Source organism: Salmo salar, chromosome 14, assembly GCF_965601325.2.
Source record: "Salmo salar chromosome 14, fSalSal1, whole genome shotgun sequence".
Lineage (NCBI taxonomy): Eukaryota > Metazoa > Chordata > Actinopteri > Salmoniformes > Salmonidae > Salmo > Salmo salar.
Window position 1 is genome coordinate 2789893 of NC_138304.1, and position 21669 is coordinate 2811561.

The window sequence follows — 21669 nt, forward strand, 5'->3', positions numbered from 1 at the left end:
TTAGTTAGCAAACTGCCATTTTTGCCATCCATCGGACTGACATCTAATTTCCATAAGGGGGAGTAGTGTGCCATCACAAGGAGTGAATGTTTATCTTTGTGTCTGGTCATGGTCATAATTCCTTACAGCACATTCGGAGAGGTGTAGTCAGGCAATCTCACGCAACCAGGCCAGAGTGAACTTTAAGCCTGATTAAACAGCTGTTTGGGGATCAATAAATTCCGGGACTGTAATTTTGTTTTTGTTAGATTTCTTTTAATCTTGGAGGATACAAATGAGGATGATGAAATGTTGGCAGTTTTCCTGAGTTTGGGGTTCTTGCTCTCCAGCTCAGGTGCATTTCAAGCTGTTAGCTTATTTATGAATCAATGTTTTATGCCAAGTGTTGTTGGTCTGATTGGACCCCAGGTGATTTATCCGACGATACATCACATCACGGAATGACGGAGGCCTTTAAAATCCGTTATTAAAATTAACTAATTTAAGGATTGGAGGAAATGTATCTGACGAGTCATTCGGGGTGGTTATATCAAGTCCACTTTACAGTTTGACGACCTGTTACACTCTGACAGTTACAGGGACTCTAGTTTTAAGTTTTTTTTCTATTTGGTCTAGTTTTGGTGGAATTAGGAGTGATTGATGAATTCAAGTGTTGCACAGTGAGATATTCAGCAAACTTTTCCAACTCTTCCCGTAACTCTATCTATAAAAAGCCCCACTAATGATTAAAGTCATTTGACATACTGTAACTTTGTCGGTGTAGGAACAGGGCATTAATCTTAGTAATTAAACTTGTGAATAATTTACACCACAGATTTTTCAGCTGGTGCTGCCCGCAGAAGTGAGGCCTGACAGCTCGACAGCGAAGAGGTCCCAAATCACCGGCCACTTGGTCCTCACAATGCCAAGGGTATGTAGTCAAACCTATCCTGGTCCTCACAATGCCATGGGTATGTAGTAAAACCTATCCTGGTCCTCACAATGCCATGGGTATGTAGTAAAACCTATCCTGGTCCTCACAAAGCTAAAGGTATGTACAGTAGGGTGCTGTCTTTTGGATGGGACATTAAATGGGTGTCCTGACTCTGTGGTCACTAAAGATCCCATGTCACTCATTGTAAGAGTAGGGGTGTTAACCCCAGTGTCCTGCCTAAATCCCAATCTGGTCTTCATACCATCATGGCCACCTAATCATCCCCAGTTTACAATTGGCTCATTCCTTCCCCCTCCTCTCCCCTGTAACTATTCCCCAGATCGTTGCTGTAAATGAGAATGTGTTCTCAGTCAATTTACCTGGTAAAATAAGGGTCAAAAATAAATAAATAAATGTAGTCACACTTATCCTGGTCCTCTCAATGCCAAAGGTATGTAGTCAAACCTATCCTGTTACTCACAAAGCCAAAGGTATGTAGTCAAACCTATCCTGGTCCTCACAATGCCTAAAGTATGTAGTCACCTATCCTGGTCCTCACAATGCCTAAAGTATGTAGTCACCTATCCTGGTCCTCACAATGCCTAAAGTATGTAGTCACCTATCCTGGTCCTCACAATGCCTAAAGTATGTAGTCACCTATCCTGGTCCTCACAATGCCAAAGGTATGTAGTCACCTATCCTGGTCCTCTCAATGCCTAAAGTATGTAGTCACCTATCCTGGTCCTCACAATGCCTAAAGTATGTAGTCACCTATCCTGGTCCTCTCAATGCCAAAGGTATGTAGTCACCTATCCTGATCCTCACAATGCCTAAAGTATGTAGTCAAACTTATCCTGGTCCTCACAATGCCTAAAGTATGTAGTCAAACTTATTCTGGTCCTCACAATGCCTAAAGTATGTTCTGTATTCCTCGTATCAGTGCATGATACTATAATATATATAAGAGATACAGTATACCGATGACGTAATCTCTTTGGAAACAGCATGTCATTGTGTATTATTAACCCAGCATTTTAATCACTTACACCTAAAATGTGAAGTGGCATTGACCTCAATTTGAACCCAATGCATCCACATGGAGACTTTTAAATTCCTTAGGTACATTTACTTCAATTCGTGGAGACTTTTAAATCCCTTATACAGTTACTTAAATTCATGTTTGATGCATGAATATGTGCAGGAGTTAAATGAGAGTGCATATTGATACAAAGATAGATACCCTTCACTGATAGACGTGTTGTGGTTAGTTTGAAACATACACCAGCGTCCGGATACATTTTAGTGAATGAGACCGTTTTCCAACTATCATGTACAGTGCATTTGGAAAGTATTCAGACCCCTTGACTTTTTCCACAGCCTTATTCTAAAGTGGATTACATAATTGTTTTCCCCTTATAATGACAAAGCAAAAAACTGTTTTTTAGATTTTTTTGCAAATGTATTACAAATAAAAAAAACAGATACCTTATTTACATACGTATTCAGACCCTTTGCTATGATACTCGAAATTGAGCTCAGGTGCATCCCTGTTTCCATTGATCATCCTTGAGATGTTTCTACAACTTGATTTGAGTCCACCTGTGGTAAATTCAATTGATTGGACATGATTTGGAGAGGAACATACCTGTCTCTAAATAAGGTCCCAAAGTTAACAGTGCATGTCAGAACAAAAACCAAGCCATGAGGTCTAAGGAATTGTCTGTAGAGTTCCGAGACAGGATTGTGTGGAGGCAAAGATCTAGGGAAGGGTACCAAAACATTTCTGCAGCATTGAAGGTCCCCAAGAACACATTCTTAAATAGAAGAAGTTTGGAACCAACAAGACTCTTACTAGTTGAGCAATTCGGGGAGAATGGCCTTGGTCAGGGAGGTGACCAAGAACCCGATGGGCACTCTGACAGAGCTCCAGAGTTTCTCTGTGGAGATGGGAGAACCTTCATAAAGGACAACCATCTCTGCAGCACTCCACCAATCAGGCCTTTATGGTAGGGTGGAGAGACGGAAGCCACTCCCCAGTAAAATGCACATGACAGCCGCTCTTAGAGTTTGCCAAAACGCACCTAAAGGACTATCAAACCATGAGAAACAAGATTCTCTTGTCTGATAAAACCAAGATTGAACTCTTTGGCCTTGAATGCTAAGCGTCATGTCTGGAGAAAACCTAGCACCATCCCTACGGTGAAGCATGGTGGTGGCAGCATCATGCTTTAGGGATGTTTTTCAGCGGCAGGGACTGGGAGACTCGTCAGGATCGAAAGATGAACAGAGCAAAGTACTGAGAGATCCTTGATGAAAAACTGCTCCAGATCTCTCAGGAGCTCAGACTGGGTCGAAGGTCCATCTTCCAACAGGACAACGACCATAAGCACACAGCCAAGGCAACACAGGAGTGGCTTCGGGACAAGTCACTGAATGTCCTTGAGTGGCCCAACCAGAGCTCGGACTTGAACCCGATCGAACATATCTGGAGAGACCTCAAAATATCTGCGCAGCAACGCTCCACGTCCAACCTGACAGACCTTGAGAGGATATGCAGAGAAGAATGGGAGAAACTCCCCCAATACAGGTGTGCGAGGCTTGTAGCATCATTCCCAAGAAGACTCGAGGCTGTAATCGCTGCCAAAGGTGATTCAATAAAGTACTAAGTAAAGGGTCTGAATACTTATGTAAATGTGATATTTCAGTGAATTTTTTTGTTATTTGCAAGAAAACAACTGTTTTTGCTTTGTCATTATTGGGTATTGTGTGTAGATTGATGAGGGGTAAAAAACTATTTAATCCATTTTAGAATAAGGCTGTAACGTAACAAAATGTGGAAAAGGTCAAAGGGTTTGAATACTTTCCGAATGCACTGTACATCTAGCTGGTGTTTCTTTGCATCGGCAGAACAGAAGGGGTAGTGTGTGTCTTTCTTGACAACAGCTTGTCACAACACAACTGATTGGCTCAAATGCATCATCAAGGAAAGAAATTCTTCAAATTAACATTTAACAAGGCACACCTGTTAATTGAAATGCCAAGAGTGTGCAAAGCTGTCAAGGCAAAGGGTGGCTAATTTGAAAAATCTCAAATATATTTTGATTTGTTTTACACTTTTTTGGTTACTATATGATTCCATGTGTGTTATTTCATTGTAACGGGCGTCGTAAGGATTAGACCAAGGTGCAGCGGGAACGTGTATACTCATCTTCTTTATTAATATTGAAAGAAGGAAAAAGCAAAATAAACACGTATACAAAACAACAAACGACACTAAACAGTCCTGTCAGGTGCACAGACACAAAACAGGAGACAACTACCCACAAATCTCATAGAAAAAACACCCCTCTTAAATAAGACCTTCAATTAGAAGCAACGAGGAGCAGCTGCTTCCAATTGAAGGTCAACCCCATTAACTAAACATAGACATAGAAAGACTAGAACTGACATAGAAATAAACTAACAAGAACATAGCCCAAAAACCCCAGAACACTCTAAACAAACACCCTCTTACATAATAACATAACCCAACAAACCCCGAACCACATAAAACAAACACCCCCTGCCACGTCCTGACCAAACTACAATAACAAATATCCCCTTTACTGGTCAAAACGTGACATTCATAGTGTTGATGTCTTCACTATTATTCTACAATGTAGAAAATAATAAAAAATAAAGAAAAACCCTTGAATGAGTAGGTGTGTCCAAACTTTTAACTGGTGCTGTCCATATTCCAACCAGAAGCCATGTATTACAGGCAACATCCGCGCTGAGCTTAAGGCTAGAACTGCCACTTTCAAGGAGTGGACACTAATCCGGAAGTTTATAAGAAATCCTGACACAAATCATTGTCGCCATTTTTTCAGATTTTAGACTGTGGCGATATAATTTATGATTGCAGCTGCCATTGTATTGAAGCCACAGGATGCTGTATATCATATTGCATTATGCTTCATTACGGGTGATGGGTTCAGCACACATCACTGTACTCTGTATGATTAAGTAGACTGTCCCTCTTTGAAGTCTCGCAGATCGATGCATTGCATTCTTTTTGTCTAAAGCCCTCTTGTGTAAACTACCAACGTACCTCACTTCTCTGGTAGCAATCAGACACAATCTCAGTTAAATCTAGAGATCCTTTTGATCTCGACAGAGTTGGGTAAATCTGCCTTTAGCTGTTTTGCACTTTGCTTGTGGAATTGTCCACAGAATTCAGTGAAATTGAATGAATTGGTGCATCTGAAGCAGTTCAGACAGCTATATGAGGACCTTTTTAAGGAAGATAAAAAAAAATTAAAAATGATTCTATGATTGATCTTATGTTTTTTTACCCCTTTTTCTCCCCAATTTCGTGATATCCAATTGGTAGTTACAGTCTTGTCCCATCACTGCAACTCCCGGACGGACTCGGCAGTGCCTTAGACCGCTGTGCCACTCGGGAGGCCAGATAGAGCCTAATATAAGTTAATATATCACCTTAAGAGAACATGCATTGTAAATAGACTTAAGGTCTTTGAAAAGCACTGACCTTTTTCAGTAAAAACAACTTGTACTGCAGTGTTGAGGTTAGGATCTTGATTAAAGGGAGTTACATCCAAATAAAGAAGGGCAGGTGTTGCTGTTGAGCATCTCTCCCTGTTTCTATAAATGCCATATAGTTAACTTATACAAAGCTAGAGGAAAGATCACAATGTAGTCTTTCACCAGTATCAATGGAATTAGCAAAGGATCTTCTGCAAATAAGTGTATCCCAAAGATCATCTTTAGCACTAAAATAATTTTAAGTCCATTGGTAAGCAATGGCCTTAATGCTGAAGAGGGTCTTAATGTTTTTGGGAAACTCTGCCCTTATTTGCAGAAGTCAACCATGAATTCTGCATCTATGATATGTTCTGACGGAAATACATATTTTTGTAGGCTCAGGGTGAAATCAAAATGGCAACACCTCGTCCTCCCAAAGTTTCTCAAAGCAGCCACACACCTGAAGAGAAGACAAGGTAATCACTCCCATTTATTTAGATGATCCTCCTTTGTTTTAATGTCAGATGTTACCCTTTAAAGGTGACATTATACCAGGTTAATTAATAAGTACCATTGTACAAACTTGTAACAGTGTACACTATGGTCCTGTGTAGCTCAGTTGGTAGAGCATAGGGCTTGCCACCTGCTACTGGTAGGTTGCTTTGTATAAAAGTGTCTGTTGAATGGCATATGTATTAAAACAATTTTCTGATTAGTAAGTGTAGGTGGCTTTTTGTGTAAATACTGTATGCAAAGTGAGAGCAAAAACTCCCATAAAGGGATGAATTTACAGAGTTAATCCATTGGATGTGAAGTCGCTGACCTTGCCAAAGCATTGACTCAAATGCCCACTACTCTGGTATAGAATAAGCACCAAACAATGCATCCAGCAACGCTATGCTAAAAGTAAGCATACTTTTCATGACTACTGTCTTCACCCCGCATTTAGAATGCACACATCTGCTAGTGTTATGGCTCTCAATCTTCCACATTGACTGTCCTAAATGGCACCCTATTCCCTTTATGGTGCACTACTTTTGACCAGAGCCCATTGGATTCTGGTCCAAAGTAGATATATAAGGAATAAGGTGCCATAATCCCCCTTGTTGATGCCAGCTAGCTGTATATTAAACACCCACAATGCTTCGCCTGAGCCACTGTTAAGATGAAAGTTGGGTTACGTTCCAAATGGCACCATATTCCCTATGTAGTGCAGTACTTTTTAACAGAGCCCTGGGCTCCATATTAATGAGTGCATTTCCTACAGGCACAGGTTACCTTGACATAAGGGTAGGCGTTATGCTTTATACACTTTATACAGAGTGGTTCGAAATTGCCCCTAAGCTCTGGTCCAAGGCCAGTTTTATTTCTCAACTCCAAAAGGGTTGAAGTTTGGATACGGGTTCGGAAAACTGACACAGGAGCTGTCCAGACCTGGGTACAAATACTATTTGAAATGTTTGGGTGGTGTTTGCACTTCTTGGACTTTTCTAATGGTTCCATTGTAACAGATAAGCTACATCAGAGTAGCAAAAGTCTTTGAAATGATTTAAGATAGTATTTGAACCCAGCACGGTTCCAGCGACTATGATGAATGCTTATCCAGGCCAGTGCCGTACAGCTTGGCTTTGCAGGGACCTGTAGTGTGAAATTCAAGTTTTTTTTTTTACAGTGAAATGCCTTTCTTGCAAGCTCTTATCCCAACAATGCAGTAATCAATAATTGAATACAATTTTTTTTTAAGGTAGAACAAAAAAACGAGAAATTAAAATAAGAAATGAGAAGAACACGAGAGAGTAAATAAGCATACTATATACAGGGTCAGTCAGTTCCAGTAGCATATTTACAATGTGCAGGGATGCTGGAGGGATAGAAGTAGATATGTATAGGGGTAAGGTGACTAGTCATCAGGATATATGATAAACAGAGTAGCAGCAGCGTATATGATGATTGTATGTAAGTGGGTGTGTGTAAAGTCAGTATATAAATGTATGTGCATATTATGTGCGTATCAGCAAATTATGAAGTGAGTGTTTGTGTGTGTGTTGGAGTGTCTGTGTGTGTGTGAGTGTGTAGGCCCCTGTGACAGTGCAAAAATAAAATACAAAGGTCAACTCAGATAGTTTGTGTAGCCATTTTGTTAGCTATTTATCAGTCTTATGGCTTGGGGATAGAAGCTGTTCAGGACCCTGTTGGTGTCAGACTTGATGCACCAGTTCCGCTTGTCGTGCGGAAGTAGAGAGAACAGTCTATGGCTTGGGTGGCTGGAGTCTTTAACGATTTTCCTGGCCTTCCTTTCACACCGCCTAGTATAGAGGTCCTGGATGGCAGGGACCTCGGCCCCAGTGATGTACTGGGCTGTCCGTACCAGCCTCTGTAGCGCCATATGATTGAGGGCGGTTCTACTGCCATACCAAGGAGTGATGCAGCCAGTTAAGATGCTCTCAATGGTACAGCTGTATAACTTTTTGAGGATTTCAGGGCCCATACCAAACCTTTTTAACCTCCTACTAATGTTACTGTCCCCACTACAACAACAAAAAATACTTAAATACATGTAATATATTGCCGACCAATGGCTTTAAAGCCTCACAATGGCCAATACATAGCATCAACAATTCAGGGTTTATATACATAATTGGTTGAAACCAAAAACGTCAAGTGTCCTTGGCTGATCTCCAGTCGATGACTAGTTTGGCTTCCTCACCTTGCCTTGAGGTATGCTGCCTCTTTAACTGGCTAACTGCCACATTTCCATTTTACAACTGGTTCCCCAGTCCTTGTCCTTCAGCTGGTCCCATCAGAAGCCACGGGAGTGCGGGCTAATTCTATGCGTTTAAATTTGCATTTTGTTGAATGTGTAAGTGACTTAGGCACTAACATTACAGGGTGATAGGTGAATGAGCGCTGTTTGGCACTGAGTTATTGCCCCATTTGGACCTGATTAGATCTGACATTTGACCCACACTGAGGTTGTGGCAGCAAAGGAGGCAGTCAGCGCGAGAAGAACTGAGGGCCATGATTGTGTTGCAATAGCTTTGGTATCACTAAGCAGGGCAAGGCAAGATTTTAATTCACATTAAAGGTAATTGTCAGCAATGGAAAAGGTAGGTATGTGGGGATGTTACAGCAGTTTCCATCAAAACAAGTTTGATTGTGTAAGAATTTAGAGAAAAATGTCTACCCAAAAATACATACTTTCAATTTAGCACTCACTGTAGTTGTTTAACCATGTCACTGCAGTCAATTACATTAATTATGATTGTTTTATTTAACCAAGAAAATACCCTTGATGTTAGAAACCTCTTTTTCAAGGGGGACCTGGAAAGATGTCAGCAAAAAGTACTCAGCGTGTACACGTAACACAAGAACACAATGACATTTTCTTCTATTACAGCTTTAAACTAAGACAGCGACACCCTATCCTCCAGTTTGAAGTATTTTTTGAAGTTCGTTCCAAGACCCAGGAGCATTGTAGGAGAAGGATTATTTCCCCATTTTAGTCCTTGCCCTAGGAACTGTGAATGAGAGCACTGACTGAGAGCGGAGGGTGTAGGATTGTGATGTTGTTGCATTAGTTGGGAGCAAAGATATGTTGGGAGTAATCCAAGCACGGCCTTGTAGTCAAATATGTACCCGTGCTTAAAGGGTAGGAAGCATGAGTTTTTACTCACCAAAGTAACAACACAGTGTGGTAAAAAATGTTGTATTTGTAGTCACGGTCTGGTTACCTATTACTACAAACATCAAATAAAATGTTATTGGTCACATACACATATTTCCCAGATGTTATTGCGGGTGTAGCGAAATGCTTGTGTTCCTAGCTCCAACAGTGCAGTAGTATATAACAATTCACAACAATACACACAAATCTAAAAGTAAAAGAATGGAATTAAGAAATATATAAATATTAGATTGAGCAATGTCGGAGTGGCATTGACTAAAATACAGTAGAATAGAATACAGTATATACATATGAGATGAGTAAAGCAGTATGTAAACATTATTAAAGTGACTAGTGTTCCATTATTAAAGTTGCCCGTGATTCCAAGTCTATGTTTATAGGGCAGCAGCCTCTAAGGTGCAGGGTTGCGTAACCGGGTGGAAGCCGCCTAGTGATGGCAATTTAACAGTCTGATGGCCTTGAGATACAGTAGAAGCTGTTTTTCAGTCTCTCGGTCCCAGCTTTGATGCACCTTTACTGACATTGCCTTCTGGAAGATAGTGAGGTGAACAGGCCGTGGCTCGGGTGGTTGATGTCCTTGATGATCTTTTTGGCCTTCCTGTGACATCGGGTGCTGTAGGTGTCCTGGAGGGCAGGTAGTTTGCCTCCGGTGATGCGTTGGGCAGACCAGTCTGATGGCCGGTGCAGTTGCCATACCAGGCGGTGATACAGCCCTACAGGATGCTCTCAATTGTGCATCTGTAAAAGTTTGTGAGGGTTTTAGGGGCCAAGGCAAATTTCTTCAGCCTCCTGAGATTGAAGAGGCGCTGTGTGGGTGGACCGTTTCAGATCGTCAGTGATGTGTACGCCGAGGAACTTCAAGCTTTTCACCTTCTCCACTGCGGTCCCGTCGATGTGGATAGGGGCGTGCTCCCTCTGATGTTTCCTGAAGTCCACAATCAGCTCCTTTCTTTTGTTGACGTTGAGTGAGAGATTATTTTCCTGGCACCACTTTACCATGGCCCTCACCTCCTCCTTGTAGGCTGTCTCATCATTGTTGGTAATCAGGCCTACTACTGTTGTGTCGTCTGCAAAATTGATGATTGAGTTGGAGGCGTGCGTGGCTAGGCAGTCATGGTTGAACAGGGAGTACAGGAGGGGGCTGAGCACGCACCCTTGTGGGGCCCCTTTTTTGAGGATCAGCGAAGTGGAGGTGTTGTTTCCTACCTTCACCACCTGGGGGCGGACCATCAGGAAGTCCAGGACCCAGTTGCACTGGGCGGGGTTAAGACCCAGGGCCCGAGCTTAATGATGAGCTTGGAGGGTACTATGGTGTTGAATGCTGAGCTATAGTCAATGAACAGCATTCTTACATAGGTATTCCTCTTGTCCAGGTGGGATAGGGCAGTGTGCAGTGCGATGGCGATTGCATCGTCTGTGGATCTATTGGGGCGGTAAGCAAATTGATGTGGGTGTCAGGTAAGGTGGAGGTGCTAGATCCTTATCTAGCCTCTCAAAGCACTTCATGATGACAGAAGTGCTACGGGGCGATAGTCATTTAGTTTAGTTACCTTTGCTTTCTTGGGTACAGGAACAATGGTAGACATCTTGAAGCAAGTGGGGACAGCAGACTGGGATAGGGAGAGATTGAATATGTTCGTAAACACTCCAGCCAGCTGGTCTGCGCATGCTCTCAGGACGCGGCAAGGGATGACGTCTGGATCGGCAGCCATGCGAGTGCTAACACACTTAAATGTCTTACTCACGTCGGCCACAGGGAAGGAGAGCCCACAGTCCTTGGTCGCGGGCCGCGTCGGTGGCACTGTGCTATCCTCAAAACGGGCGAAGAAGGTGTTTAGCTTGTCCGGAAGCAACACGTCGGTTTCCGACGTGGCTGGCTTTCCTTTTGTAATCCGTGATTGTCTGTAGACCCTGCCACATATAGTACCGGTCAAAAGTTTTAAAACACCTACTCATTCAAGGGTTTTTCTTAATTTGTACTATTTTCTACATTGTAGAATAACAGTGAAGACATCAAAACTTTGAAATAACACATATGGAATCATGTAGTAACCAAAAAAGTGTTAAACAAATCAAAAAGTATTTTATATTTGAGATTCTTCAAATAGCCACACTTTGCCTTGATGAGAGCTTTGCACACTCTTGGCATTCTCTCAACCAGCTTCATGAGGTAGTCACCTGGAATGCATTTCAAGTAACAGGTGTGCCTTAAGTGTTTGAGCCAATCGGTTATGTTGTGACAAGGTTGGGGGGGGGGGGGGGTATACAGAAGATAGCCTATTTGGTAAAAGACCAAGTCCATATTATGGCAAGAGAAACAACAGTCCATCATTACTTTAAGACCTGAAGGTCAGTCAATATGGAACATTTCAAGAACTTTGAACGTTTCTTCAAGTGCAGTCGCAGAAACCATCAAGCGCTATGATGAAACTGGCTCCCATGAGGACCGCCACAGGCATGGAAGACCCAGAGTTACCTCTGCTATGGGGGATAAGTTCATTAGAGTTACCAGCTTCAGAAATTGCAGCCCAAATAAATGCTTCACATAGTTCAAGTAACAGACACATCTCAACATCAACTGTTCAGAGGAGACTGTTTAGTCAGGTCTTCATGGTCGAATTTCTGCAAAGAAACCACTACTAAAGGACACCAATAAGAAGAAGAGACTTGCTTGGGCCAAGAAACACAAGCAATGGACATCGGTGTAAATTTGTCCTTTGGTCTGGAGTCCAAATTTAACATTTTTGGTTCCAACCGCCGTGTCTTTGTGAGATGCGGTGTGGGTGAACGGATGATCTCCGCATGTGTATTTCCCACCGTAAAGAATGGAGGAAGAAGTGTTGGGGTGCTTTGCTGGTGACACTGTCTGTGATTTATTTAGAATTCCAAGGCACACTTAACCAGCACGGCTACCACAGCATTCTGCAGCGATACACCATCCCATCTGGTTTGCGCTTAGTGGGACTACCATTTATTTTTCAACAGGACAATGACCCAACACAGCTCCAGGCTGTGTAAGGGGTATTTGACCAAGAAGGAGTGTGATGCAGTTCTGCATCAGATGACCTGGCCTCCACAATAACCCGACCTCAACCCAATTGAGATGGTTTGGGATGAGTCGGACCGCAGAGTGAAGGAAAAGCAGCCAACAAGTGCTCAGCATATGTGGGAACTCCTTCAAGACTGTTGGAAAAGCATTCCAGGTGAAGCTGGTTGAGAGAATGCCAAGAGTGTGCAAAGCTGTCATCAAGGCAAAGGGTGGCTGTTTGAAGAGTCTCAAATGGAAAATATACTTTGATTTGTTTAACACTTTTTGGTTACTACGTGATTCTATGTGTTATGTCATAGTTTTTATGTATTCACTATTATTCTACAAAGTAGAACATAGTAAAAAATAAAGAAAAACCCTTGAATGAGTAGGTGTTCTAAAACTTTTGACCGGTAATGTTATGTCTCTTGTCTGAGCCGTTGAAATGTGACTCCACTTTTTCTGTTTTGACATTATTCCTGTTTGATAATCAGATTATTCTTGATTTAATCTTTCCTTTACATATACTAAATAATAAATGTGTGAAATGTGTTTTGATTTAGAATGCACCATTATCATGCACCTGTCTCAACAGGGGCAGGGGAATAAAATACATGTCGTGTATGCACCTAAATATCAAATGGAGGAGGCTTTTCCCTTGGTTCATTTTCATGCCAGCCAGGTAGGCTATACTCTTGTTGTAAAGAAAAGCAATGTGCTTAATATTAGGAAAGTTGAGAAATAAATAATGTAGGCCTAGCCTATAGAAAGCTGATGGGAACCTCTTCTTTTTAATAGAGGCCATCACTCTGTTTTCTCACGCAATTACATAGCCGATAGAAATGTTGCACAACATGAGCTCATATGAAGTGTTTGATTAGATATTCCATCACATTTACATTGATGTCAGAGTGATTAGAGGGACAATAGAATGCTGAGTACCAGGCAGTTAGTTTGGTAGGCTGCTAATGACCGTCAGCAGCATCAGAGCTTGGAAAATCCTAATTGACTGCCATCATGACTCGTGACCACAGGTGTGTCGGTAATATGGTCACCACAACAGCCCTAACCGCAGTAAAATTCCGCAAGACCGTTGACTCACAAGTAATATTCTCTTATGCACTGGACATGCGTTGGTATCACCCAACTCGCTAATGATCGTCAGGTCGCTAATGGCCTGGTTTTCAGGGCTCTATTGTCCTTCTAACCACTCTGACATCAATGCAAATGCAATCAAAAATTATAATCAAAACAGTATGTGCTTTTAAAACTCACCTCGCTGTGATTGATCAGTTTGAAGAAAGAAGTTAAACAACAGGTTGAAACTGACTGGAAAACATGTATTTTCAAAGCCTGACGCAATGAAATGGACAGTGCTTTCTAAGGTGATGATTAATTTAAAACATGCATGCATATTAGAGCTTATGAATATGCATAGTCCTACTGTATATATGAGCCCAAGACAAGAAAAAAATAATTTATTTAAAATAATGATTGTGTCATTATACAATACATAGCCTACTGCATTTTATGCATGGCAGAATAATATAAAACAATTAAATATATGATTTAAGATAATTGGTATAGCCTACAGTATACTCCAAAATGAAACAATTTATAGTAATCATTTACATTACATTTTAGTCATTTAGCAGACGCTCTTATCCAGAGCGACTTACAGTAGTGAATGCATACATTTCATTTCATACATTTTTTTCTGTGCTGGCCCCCCGTGGGAATCGAACCCACAACCCTGGCGTTGCAAACACCATGCTCTACCGCCTTTGAGTGTGGACTGTATTATTATGCATACTAGATGGATGGGTTACCTTATGCTACTTTCCAAACATTCTATACATGAGTATGGAGAGAAGATATAGGCCTAGGCGATGTTGTTGGTTCAATGATTGTGCAGGGCGGCTTACAGAGGTAGTCTACAATTACTGTGAATTTGTTTTGGATTTTGAATAGCCTAGTAATAGGGAATTTTTATATTTTCATAATTAATAAGCTGACACATTGCCTTTAGCTACAGTATCTCACCACTGTGCGTTTCCATCTCCTACCCTCTCTCCTTCATTCCTTTCTCGAGCTCACAGAGTGCGGGGCTGTCAACAGTTTCATTAAATATGTTTTCGTTGTGGAAACATGTTACTGTCAATGTTCCTGAACAGATTTGACTTGGTTTCTCAAATTAAGCACTGGGTAGCTTCAGGAATAGGATTGGAGAGCCCATGGCATACAGAGTTTGTGTGGAATATCACCTGTCGCGCAGCAAGTAGCTGCATGCTCTTTAAACAGCGTTGATGTGTGGGGTGAAATAACTGGAGTAGCCTACTTAGTGAAAAACAAACAAGCGGGTAAGTGTCCTCCATTCGCTTGCTATTCGAGTGCATACAGATTGCATATTATTTTTTCCCCTGCCCCTGTTCCTGCCCATTTGATAATGTGCCATTCTAAATCGAAACAAATTGTACATATTAGTACAGACAAGATTAAATTGAGAATAGTCTGATGGGTGAAAATATGATCACTTGATGGGTGAACAGAGTGTGCACCATGAGGCAAGGAACAGATCGCAAGCTTTTTTTGAAATCTTTTCAAATCAATAGCCTATAGTCGCATCATGCAGCCCATACTGTATGTTTTGATTTCTAAGGTTTGTATCACAACTAAAGTTGCCAAATAACTCTATAGTACCTGTTTAAAATTATCACTTTTACGCTCAGCATAGCCACCTCATATGCGCCCTTGCTCCAGAATGGAAAAAATATCCTTTCTATTTGATTTAGCCAAGTTCAATTATATTCTTCTTACTATAAAATCATATAATATAAAATAATGGCACAGGTCTTATAAACATATTGTGTCTGTTAAATGAACAAACCTACAGCCTAATGGCACGGAGCATCGCCAGATAACATACAGTAGGCCAACTCATATTCTGTTCTTCTGAAATACATTTTCTTTATATGTTGCTTGTATGCATGGAGGCCTGGAGATGCTAAATGTGTTTGTTAATTAACGTTCAGTTCCTGTGAGACCGGCAGTCTTTTGCATGACAATAACCCATAACCAGCTGACCCAATTTTATGACCACCAGAGCCCTATCCACAATGCACTATTTCTCAACGACATATGCTACCTAGCTCGTTCCAACCGACTAACATTCGCTAGTAGCCATGCTAGCATGTCATTACATTCCAAACCAAGTGTGGGCACTGGTGAGCTAATATGTACATCCACGAATGAGAAACCATATACAGTGGGGGAAAAAAGTATTTGATCCCCTGCTGATTTTGTACGTTTGCCCACTGACAAAGAAAGGATCAGTCTATAATTTTAATGGTAGGTTTATTTGAACAGTGAGAGACAGAATAACAACAAAAATATCCAGAAAAATGTGTCAGAAATGTTATAAATTGAATTGCATTATAATGAGGGAAATAAGTATTTGACCCCCTCTCAATCAAAAAGATTTCTGGCTCCCAGGTGTCTTTTATACAGGTAACGAGCTGAGATTGGGAGTGCTCCTAACCACAGCTTGTTACCTGTAAAAAAGACACCTGTCCACAGAAGCAATCAATCAATCAGATTCCAAACTCTCCACCATGGACAAGACCAAAGAGCTCTCCAAGGGTGTCAGGGACAAGATTGTAGACCTACACAAGGCTGGAATGGGCTACAAGACCATCGCCAAGCAGCTTGGTGAGAAGGTGACAACAGTTGGTGCGATTATTCGCAAATGGAAGAAACACAAAAGAACTGTCAATATCCCTCGGCCTGGGGCTCCATGCAAGATCTCACCTCGTGGAGTTGCAATGATCATGAGAACGGTGAGGAATCAGCCCAGAACTACACGGGAGGATCTTGTCAATGATCTCAAGGCAGCTGGGACCATAGTCACCAAGAAAACAATTGGTAACACACTACACCGTGAAGGACTGAAATCCTGCTGTCACGTCTGATTTGGACTGGCGTAGAGGCAGAATCAGATGCAGGAGACAGAGGTGCTGGAGGTGAGTGTCTTTTAATAAAACGGACACACACAAACGCCGAAAAGCACAGGGCGCTATACAAAGTTCGCCTGGGAGAAACACTTTCCCATAAAACACAAAATATATATTCCACGGCACAAAAGGCAAGGAGCGCAGCCCGGTAAATCCTTCGACAAAACTGTCGGTAAACACAACGTGGACAATAAACAATCCTGCACAAAATCCCAACTGAAAACACACATTAAATGAGCCCCCACTAATGACATACACAAAACAGGTGCGGAACAGACAGACAAAACTAAAAGACACAGAAACAACGATCGGTGGCAGCTAATAGGCCGGCGACGACGACCGCCGAACGCCGCCCGACCGAGGAGGGGCGCCACTTTCGTTGGATCCTGTGACACCTGCAGCGCCCGCAAGGTCCCCCTGCTCAAGAATACATATACATGCCCGTCTGAAGTTTGCCAATGAACATCTGAATGACTCAGAGGACAACTGGTGAAAGTGTTGTGGTCAGATGAAACCAAAATGGAGCTCTTTGACATCAACTCAACTCGCCGTGTTTGGAGGAGGTTGGAATGCTGCCTATGACCCCAAGAACACCATCTCCACCGTCAAACATGGAGGTGGAAACATTATGCTTTGGGGGTGTTTTTCTGCTAAGGGGACATGTCAACTTCACTGCATCAAAGGGACGATGGACGGGGCCATGTACCGTGAAATCTTGGGTGAGAACCTCCCTCCCTCAGCCAGGGCATTGAAAATGGGTCGTAGATGGGTATTCCAGCATGACAATGACCCAAAACACACGGCCAAGGCAACAAAGGAGTGGCTCAAGAAGAAGCACATTAAGGTCCTGGAGTGGCCTAGCCAGTCTCCAGACCTTAATCCCATAGAAAATCTGTGGAGGGAGCTGAAGGTTCGAGTTGCCAAACGTCAGCCTCGAAACCTTAATGACTTGGAGAAGATCTGCAAAGAGGAGTGGGACAAAATCCCTCCTGAGATGTGTGCAAATCTGGTGGCCAACTACAAGAAACGTCTGACCTCTGTGATTGCCAACCAGGGTTTTGCCACCAAGTACTAAGTCATGTTTTGCAGAGGGGTCAAATACTTATTTCCCTCATTAAAATGCAAATCATTTTATAACATTTTTGACATGCGTTTTTCTGGATTTTTTTGTTGTTATTCTGTCTCTCACTGTTCAAATAAACCTACTATTAAAATTATAGACGGATAATTTCTTTATAAGTGGGCAAACGTACAAAATCAGCAGGGGATCAAATACTTTTTTCCCCCACTGTAAATTCATGCAAAAAGCTTTGTGTGTTTGTTAGTGGTAGTCGAGCGAGTGAGTGAATGTTATCGTAGTTTTCAGTCGTTCGTCGCTAGTGCAGTAATACCCACACAGTGCAGTAATACCCACAAGGACAGGGTTATGACTCATTTGTGGCCCAAAAACAAGACTCTAGCTTTGAAGTGGGACCGTTTTTTTTCCTGTATGCAGTGCTTATTCCAGCCCAGAAGATTTCAATGGATTAGTATAACAAGTGGAAGGCATAATTCGGAATGAGACTCTGACTGAAACCAGGTGCTGTGTCGAGCGTGAATGTCAAGCCTGCAACCTTTATTTCCTACCAACCTGCTGGTAGATCACAAGTGTCAGCAGTGTTGGAGATAAACCGGGTAAATTCAATGTGGATTTACCTCACTATATCGGTATTGGATTATCTGACTCTCCCTCGGCCGGTGAATTGATCTCTCCCTCTAAAGGCTCTTCTTTGACTTTGGTAGCTAACTCAGCCGTCAATCAGTTAGTCTCTGCTCTCTCTACTTTATACACTACATGCTTCGCTTTTTAGCACGGGGCATTATCATTTTGAAACAGGAAAAGTCCTTCCCCAAACTATTGCCACGAAGTTGGATGCACAGAATCTTCTAGAATGTCATTGTATGCTGTAGCGTTAAGATTTCTCTTCACTGGAACTAAGGGGCCTAGCCCGAACCATGAAAAACAGCCCCAGACCATTATTCATCCTCCACCAAACTTTACAGTTGGCACTATGCATTCAGGCAGGTAGCGTTTTCCTCGGCAGTGAGTGTTGCAAGCAACGTTAGCAGGCTAGTTGGCCAGCAACCTTGCAAGCTGATTTGTAACAATAAGTTCATGAAGTATTTGCTTGTAAGTTGGCTGAATATTGTATTGAAACCAGTAGTCATGAGTTCAAACGATTTGGTTTAATTTGAAGTTATACATTTTAAGTTATTTCTGTTGGAGTTTACATTATAGGGAATAGGCTGGCTTGCTAGGTCCTCCATATTACGTCACACCCCACAAATGTTTTTCCGGCATTACTTTGGCATTCTTCCGAAATTCTGATCAGTTTTATTTAATAACTAGAAAAATTGAAAAGTGAGGTGTAACTTTGCATTGTGACTTTTGATGTGTATTCTTATGCAAATCCATATGTTACATGCGGTTACGTTTATGCTACCTACCCTTTAAGTCTTCTGGTATGAAAGGAGGGCCACTTCACCATAGTGCACAGTGATGGGTGAGTGGTCTTGCATTAGTTATGAACCTAAGTGCTCCGTGATACACAGCATCCAGCACCTTAAGGTTACTGGCGGAGGATCGCATGTAATTAAAATGTCATCACAATCCAATACGGATAAAAATGCCCCTTGCACAAGATCCTAACTGACATAAAAATATAAGATTTGTTCCTAAAATAGAAGTCAAATTTTCACAGTACTGTTTAAAATTGAGCATTTCATCTAACCAGATGCCTAGGTACTTATAAGAAGATTTTGATTACTTGGCCATTTAGAATTACAGAGTTAAAGAACTATAGAGGTAATTTATTGAAACGTGACCCCTGAGCTTACATTTTACATTTTAGTCTCTTATCCAGAGCGACTACCTTGAAGTGCTGTGCATTTGATTGGTTTCTTTCGCAGTGTTTACTTTTCCTCTAACTCCTAACCCCATACATCACGACCCAAGCAGTTAAAAGTTGAATCTAATTGCTTTGCCAATAACGTGCGTTTTCTCAAACCATTAGTCTTAGTCAGCGGACATCATAACATTACAATACTTCCTCATTCTGATTATAAGGGTAAACAGCAGTGGCCGTATTCCACTGTTGACTATTCTTCAGACTTGCTCATTATATGAGTGTCGGCATTTACCTATTACACAGCCCATTACAGGAAGCCATTTTGAACTCTCCCTAACTAGGAGTGCATTATTAGACCACTCTCAAACTAATGGCGCCATCCGTCTCCCACAGGAAAGGACTGACATCTGGGTTTACCTGTGCGTTACGAAGACAAGTTTGAGTTTGAGTTTATTTTATTTTTACAGGGACAGTGCACATTAATCAACGTTTCAGTAAAAGTGCCGGTTTTAGCCAGCCGGCTAATTTTCAACCGCAGTCCCTGGGCAGGTTATTAAAAACAATTACAATATAGACAATCATTGAACAGTGAGCACACGCAGAGTAACATAGGACAAGCAAGACATAGCATACAGACAGAGCAACATAGGACAAGCAAGATGTAGCATACAGACAGAGCAACATAGAACAAAAAGCAACAAGACAAAATCCATAAAAACAACAAAGTGTTTCCACTCCTCACAAGCTACAGACAACAGACAACATGGAAAGCAGCAATACACAGCTAGGGATTATGTTCACAAGTCTGATTGACCTTTAGCCATGTCTTCATGCATTTTGTGAAAGTGTGATATGTGGTGCAGTTATGTGTGTCTGATGGCAGTGTATTCCAGACATGGGAAGCTCTCACAGAGAAAGCAGATTTACTAAAGGTGCTTTTCCTTAAGGGAACTATACAGTCACCTCTCATGGCAGACCTTGTAGATCTGCTGCCATATGTTTGGGTTTTCTGTTTTACAGAAATACTGAGTGGAGGGGGAGCTAGGCCATTTAGGATCTTGAATACAAGACATGCGTCGGTGTATTGCACAAGATTTTCCCAACTCAGGAGCTCATGCTTTCTGAGGATGTAACAGTGATGATGGCTATTGGGCTTTCTATCGAGCACTTTGAGAGCCTGTTTGTAGACAGACTGAATAGGTTTTAATGTTGTATAGCAAGCTTGGGTCCAACTAGTCAAGCAGTATGTTAAGTGGGGGAGTATCATCGATTTGAAATACAGTTTTGCTACCTCTGTGGTCAAACAATTTCGTATAAATCGGAAATTAGCTAGGTTGAATTTGGTTATTTGAATTACCTTTTTCACATGCTTTTTAAAAGAGAGGTTGGAATCAAGTATGATTCCAAGGTACTTAAAATCAGATACCACCTGGAGCTTCTCCCCTGACACATAGACATCAGGCTCAGTAGCATCTGTTGCCCTCTTTGTGAAGAACATGCAAACTGTTTTTTTCACATTGAGATGCAAACACGAGTCACTGAGCCACTTTGTAAGTGTTGGCTGAATTTAGACCAGGCTCACAGGTGTCATTAATCTTGCCTTGATCCCTCATAATTAATTTACTATGGATTAGCTCACACCCTTCCAATAAGTAAGCTGTCAATTAAGGAAAACTAAAAGTGAGGAAGAGCACCGCAATCACCTTTTTGATGCAGGTGTAACTCCATTTGAACCTCTCTGTTCTCGGCTTCTTTTATCTAGATGTAATTTGATTTGATTATTTTAAGAGATTGAGAGCACGCAAACAGGCCCACATGCAACCACATCTACTTCAAATCCAATTTGGTATAGATTCCTGGCAGGTACTGAGGCTAACCAGAACTTTGTGATGCTATTACCAAGCCCCATTTTGATGACAATGCAATTTTGCCGGCCAGTCACCGAAGCAGAGATTGATACCTTCCGAAGTCCTCATTCAAGCCACATATTTCTTCTTCTCCCTAAGCGACATTGTGACCCTGGTGCTTTTCCTGCACCCGCAAACCAGCCATTCATATCAGAGAGCGCCGAGGCAATTAGAAACTCACGTTTCGGTTTTGTTATCCACTGGCTTCATTTGCCCGCCAATTAATTGAGTTGTGAAATGCGAGGTGTAATGAAGTGGTGACGGGTCCCCCCTCCACCGTAGCACTGGGGCGTTTATGTCATCGGCTGCACAGCGAGATTAAATTATAATTGCCTCGCTCTTCCTGGTAAATCAGTCCCCTTTCATTTCTCTGCGTCCCACTGGCATTGGCCACCCTAACTGCCACCCCCTTGCTACATTGGTAAATTATGTGTTGTAAGTGAATGTGGTGGGGCTTTCTTTAAAGCAGCTTAATTCTGTCAGAGGGGGAAAAGGTCAAGTCCTGTCTGCATTGTTATCGTGGTAATGAGCTGGCCAATCAAAATGCTGCCCGCCTTGGCATTTAATTAGATTTATGGGGGGGGGGGGGGATATTAAGTGTAAATGGTGAGAGGGTGAGGGCAGATGTTGGATTCCAGGCTAGAAGATTTCTACTGCTGGTTTTGGAAGCAAGTACATACACCACAGTGAATCAAATCAAATTTTATTGGTCAC

General features: G+C 41.9%; 1 protein-coding gene across 3 annotated transcripts in view; it reads left to right on the forward strand.

Moving 5' to 3' along the window:
• The window catches only part of dnaaf11 (dynein axonemal assembly factor 11), a 100103-nt gene that overhangs the window by 38013 nt on the left and 40421 nt on the right, over positions 1-21669 (forward strand). For 2 of the 3 annotated variants that reach the window (XM_014139094.3, XM_014139095.3), the window contains exons 10-11: positions 815-910; positions 5834-5913. In XM_014139094.3, the coding sequence (XP_013994569.3) occupies positions 815-910; positions 5834-5913 (176 nt within the window). The remainder of the gene's footprint in view (positions 1-814; positions 911-5833; positions 5914-21669) is intronic. The other variant, XM_014139098.2, reaches the window with a different exon arrangement.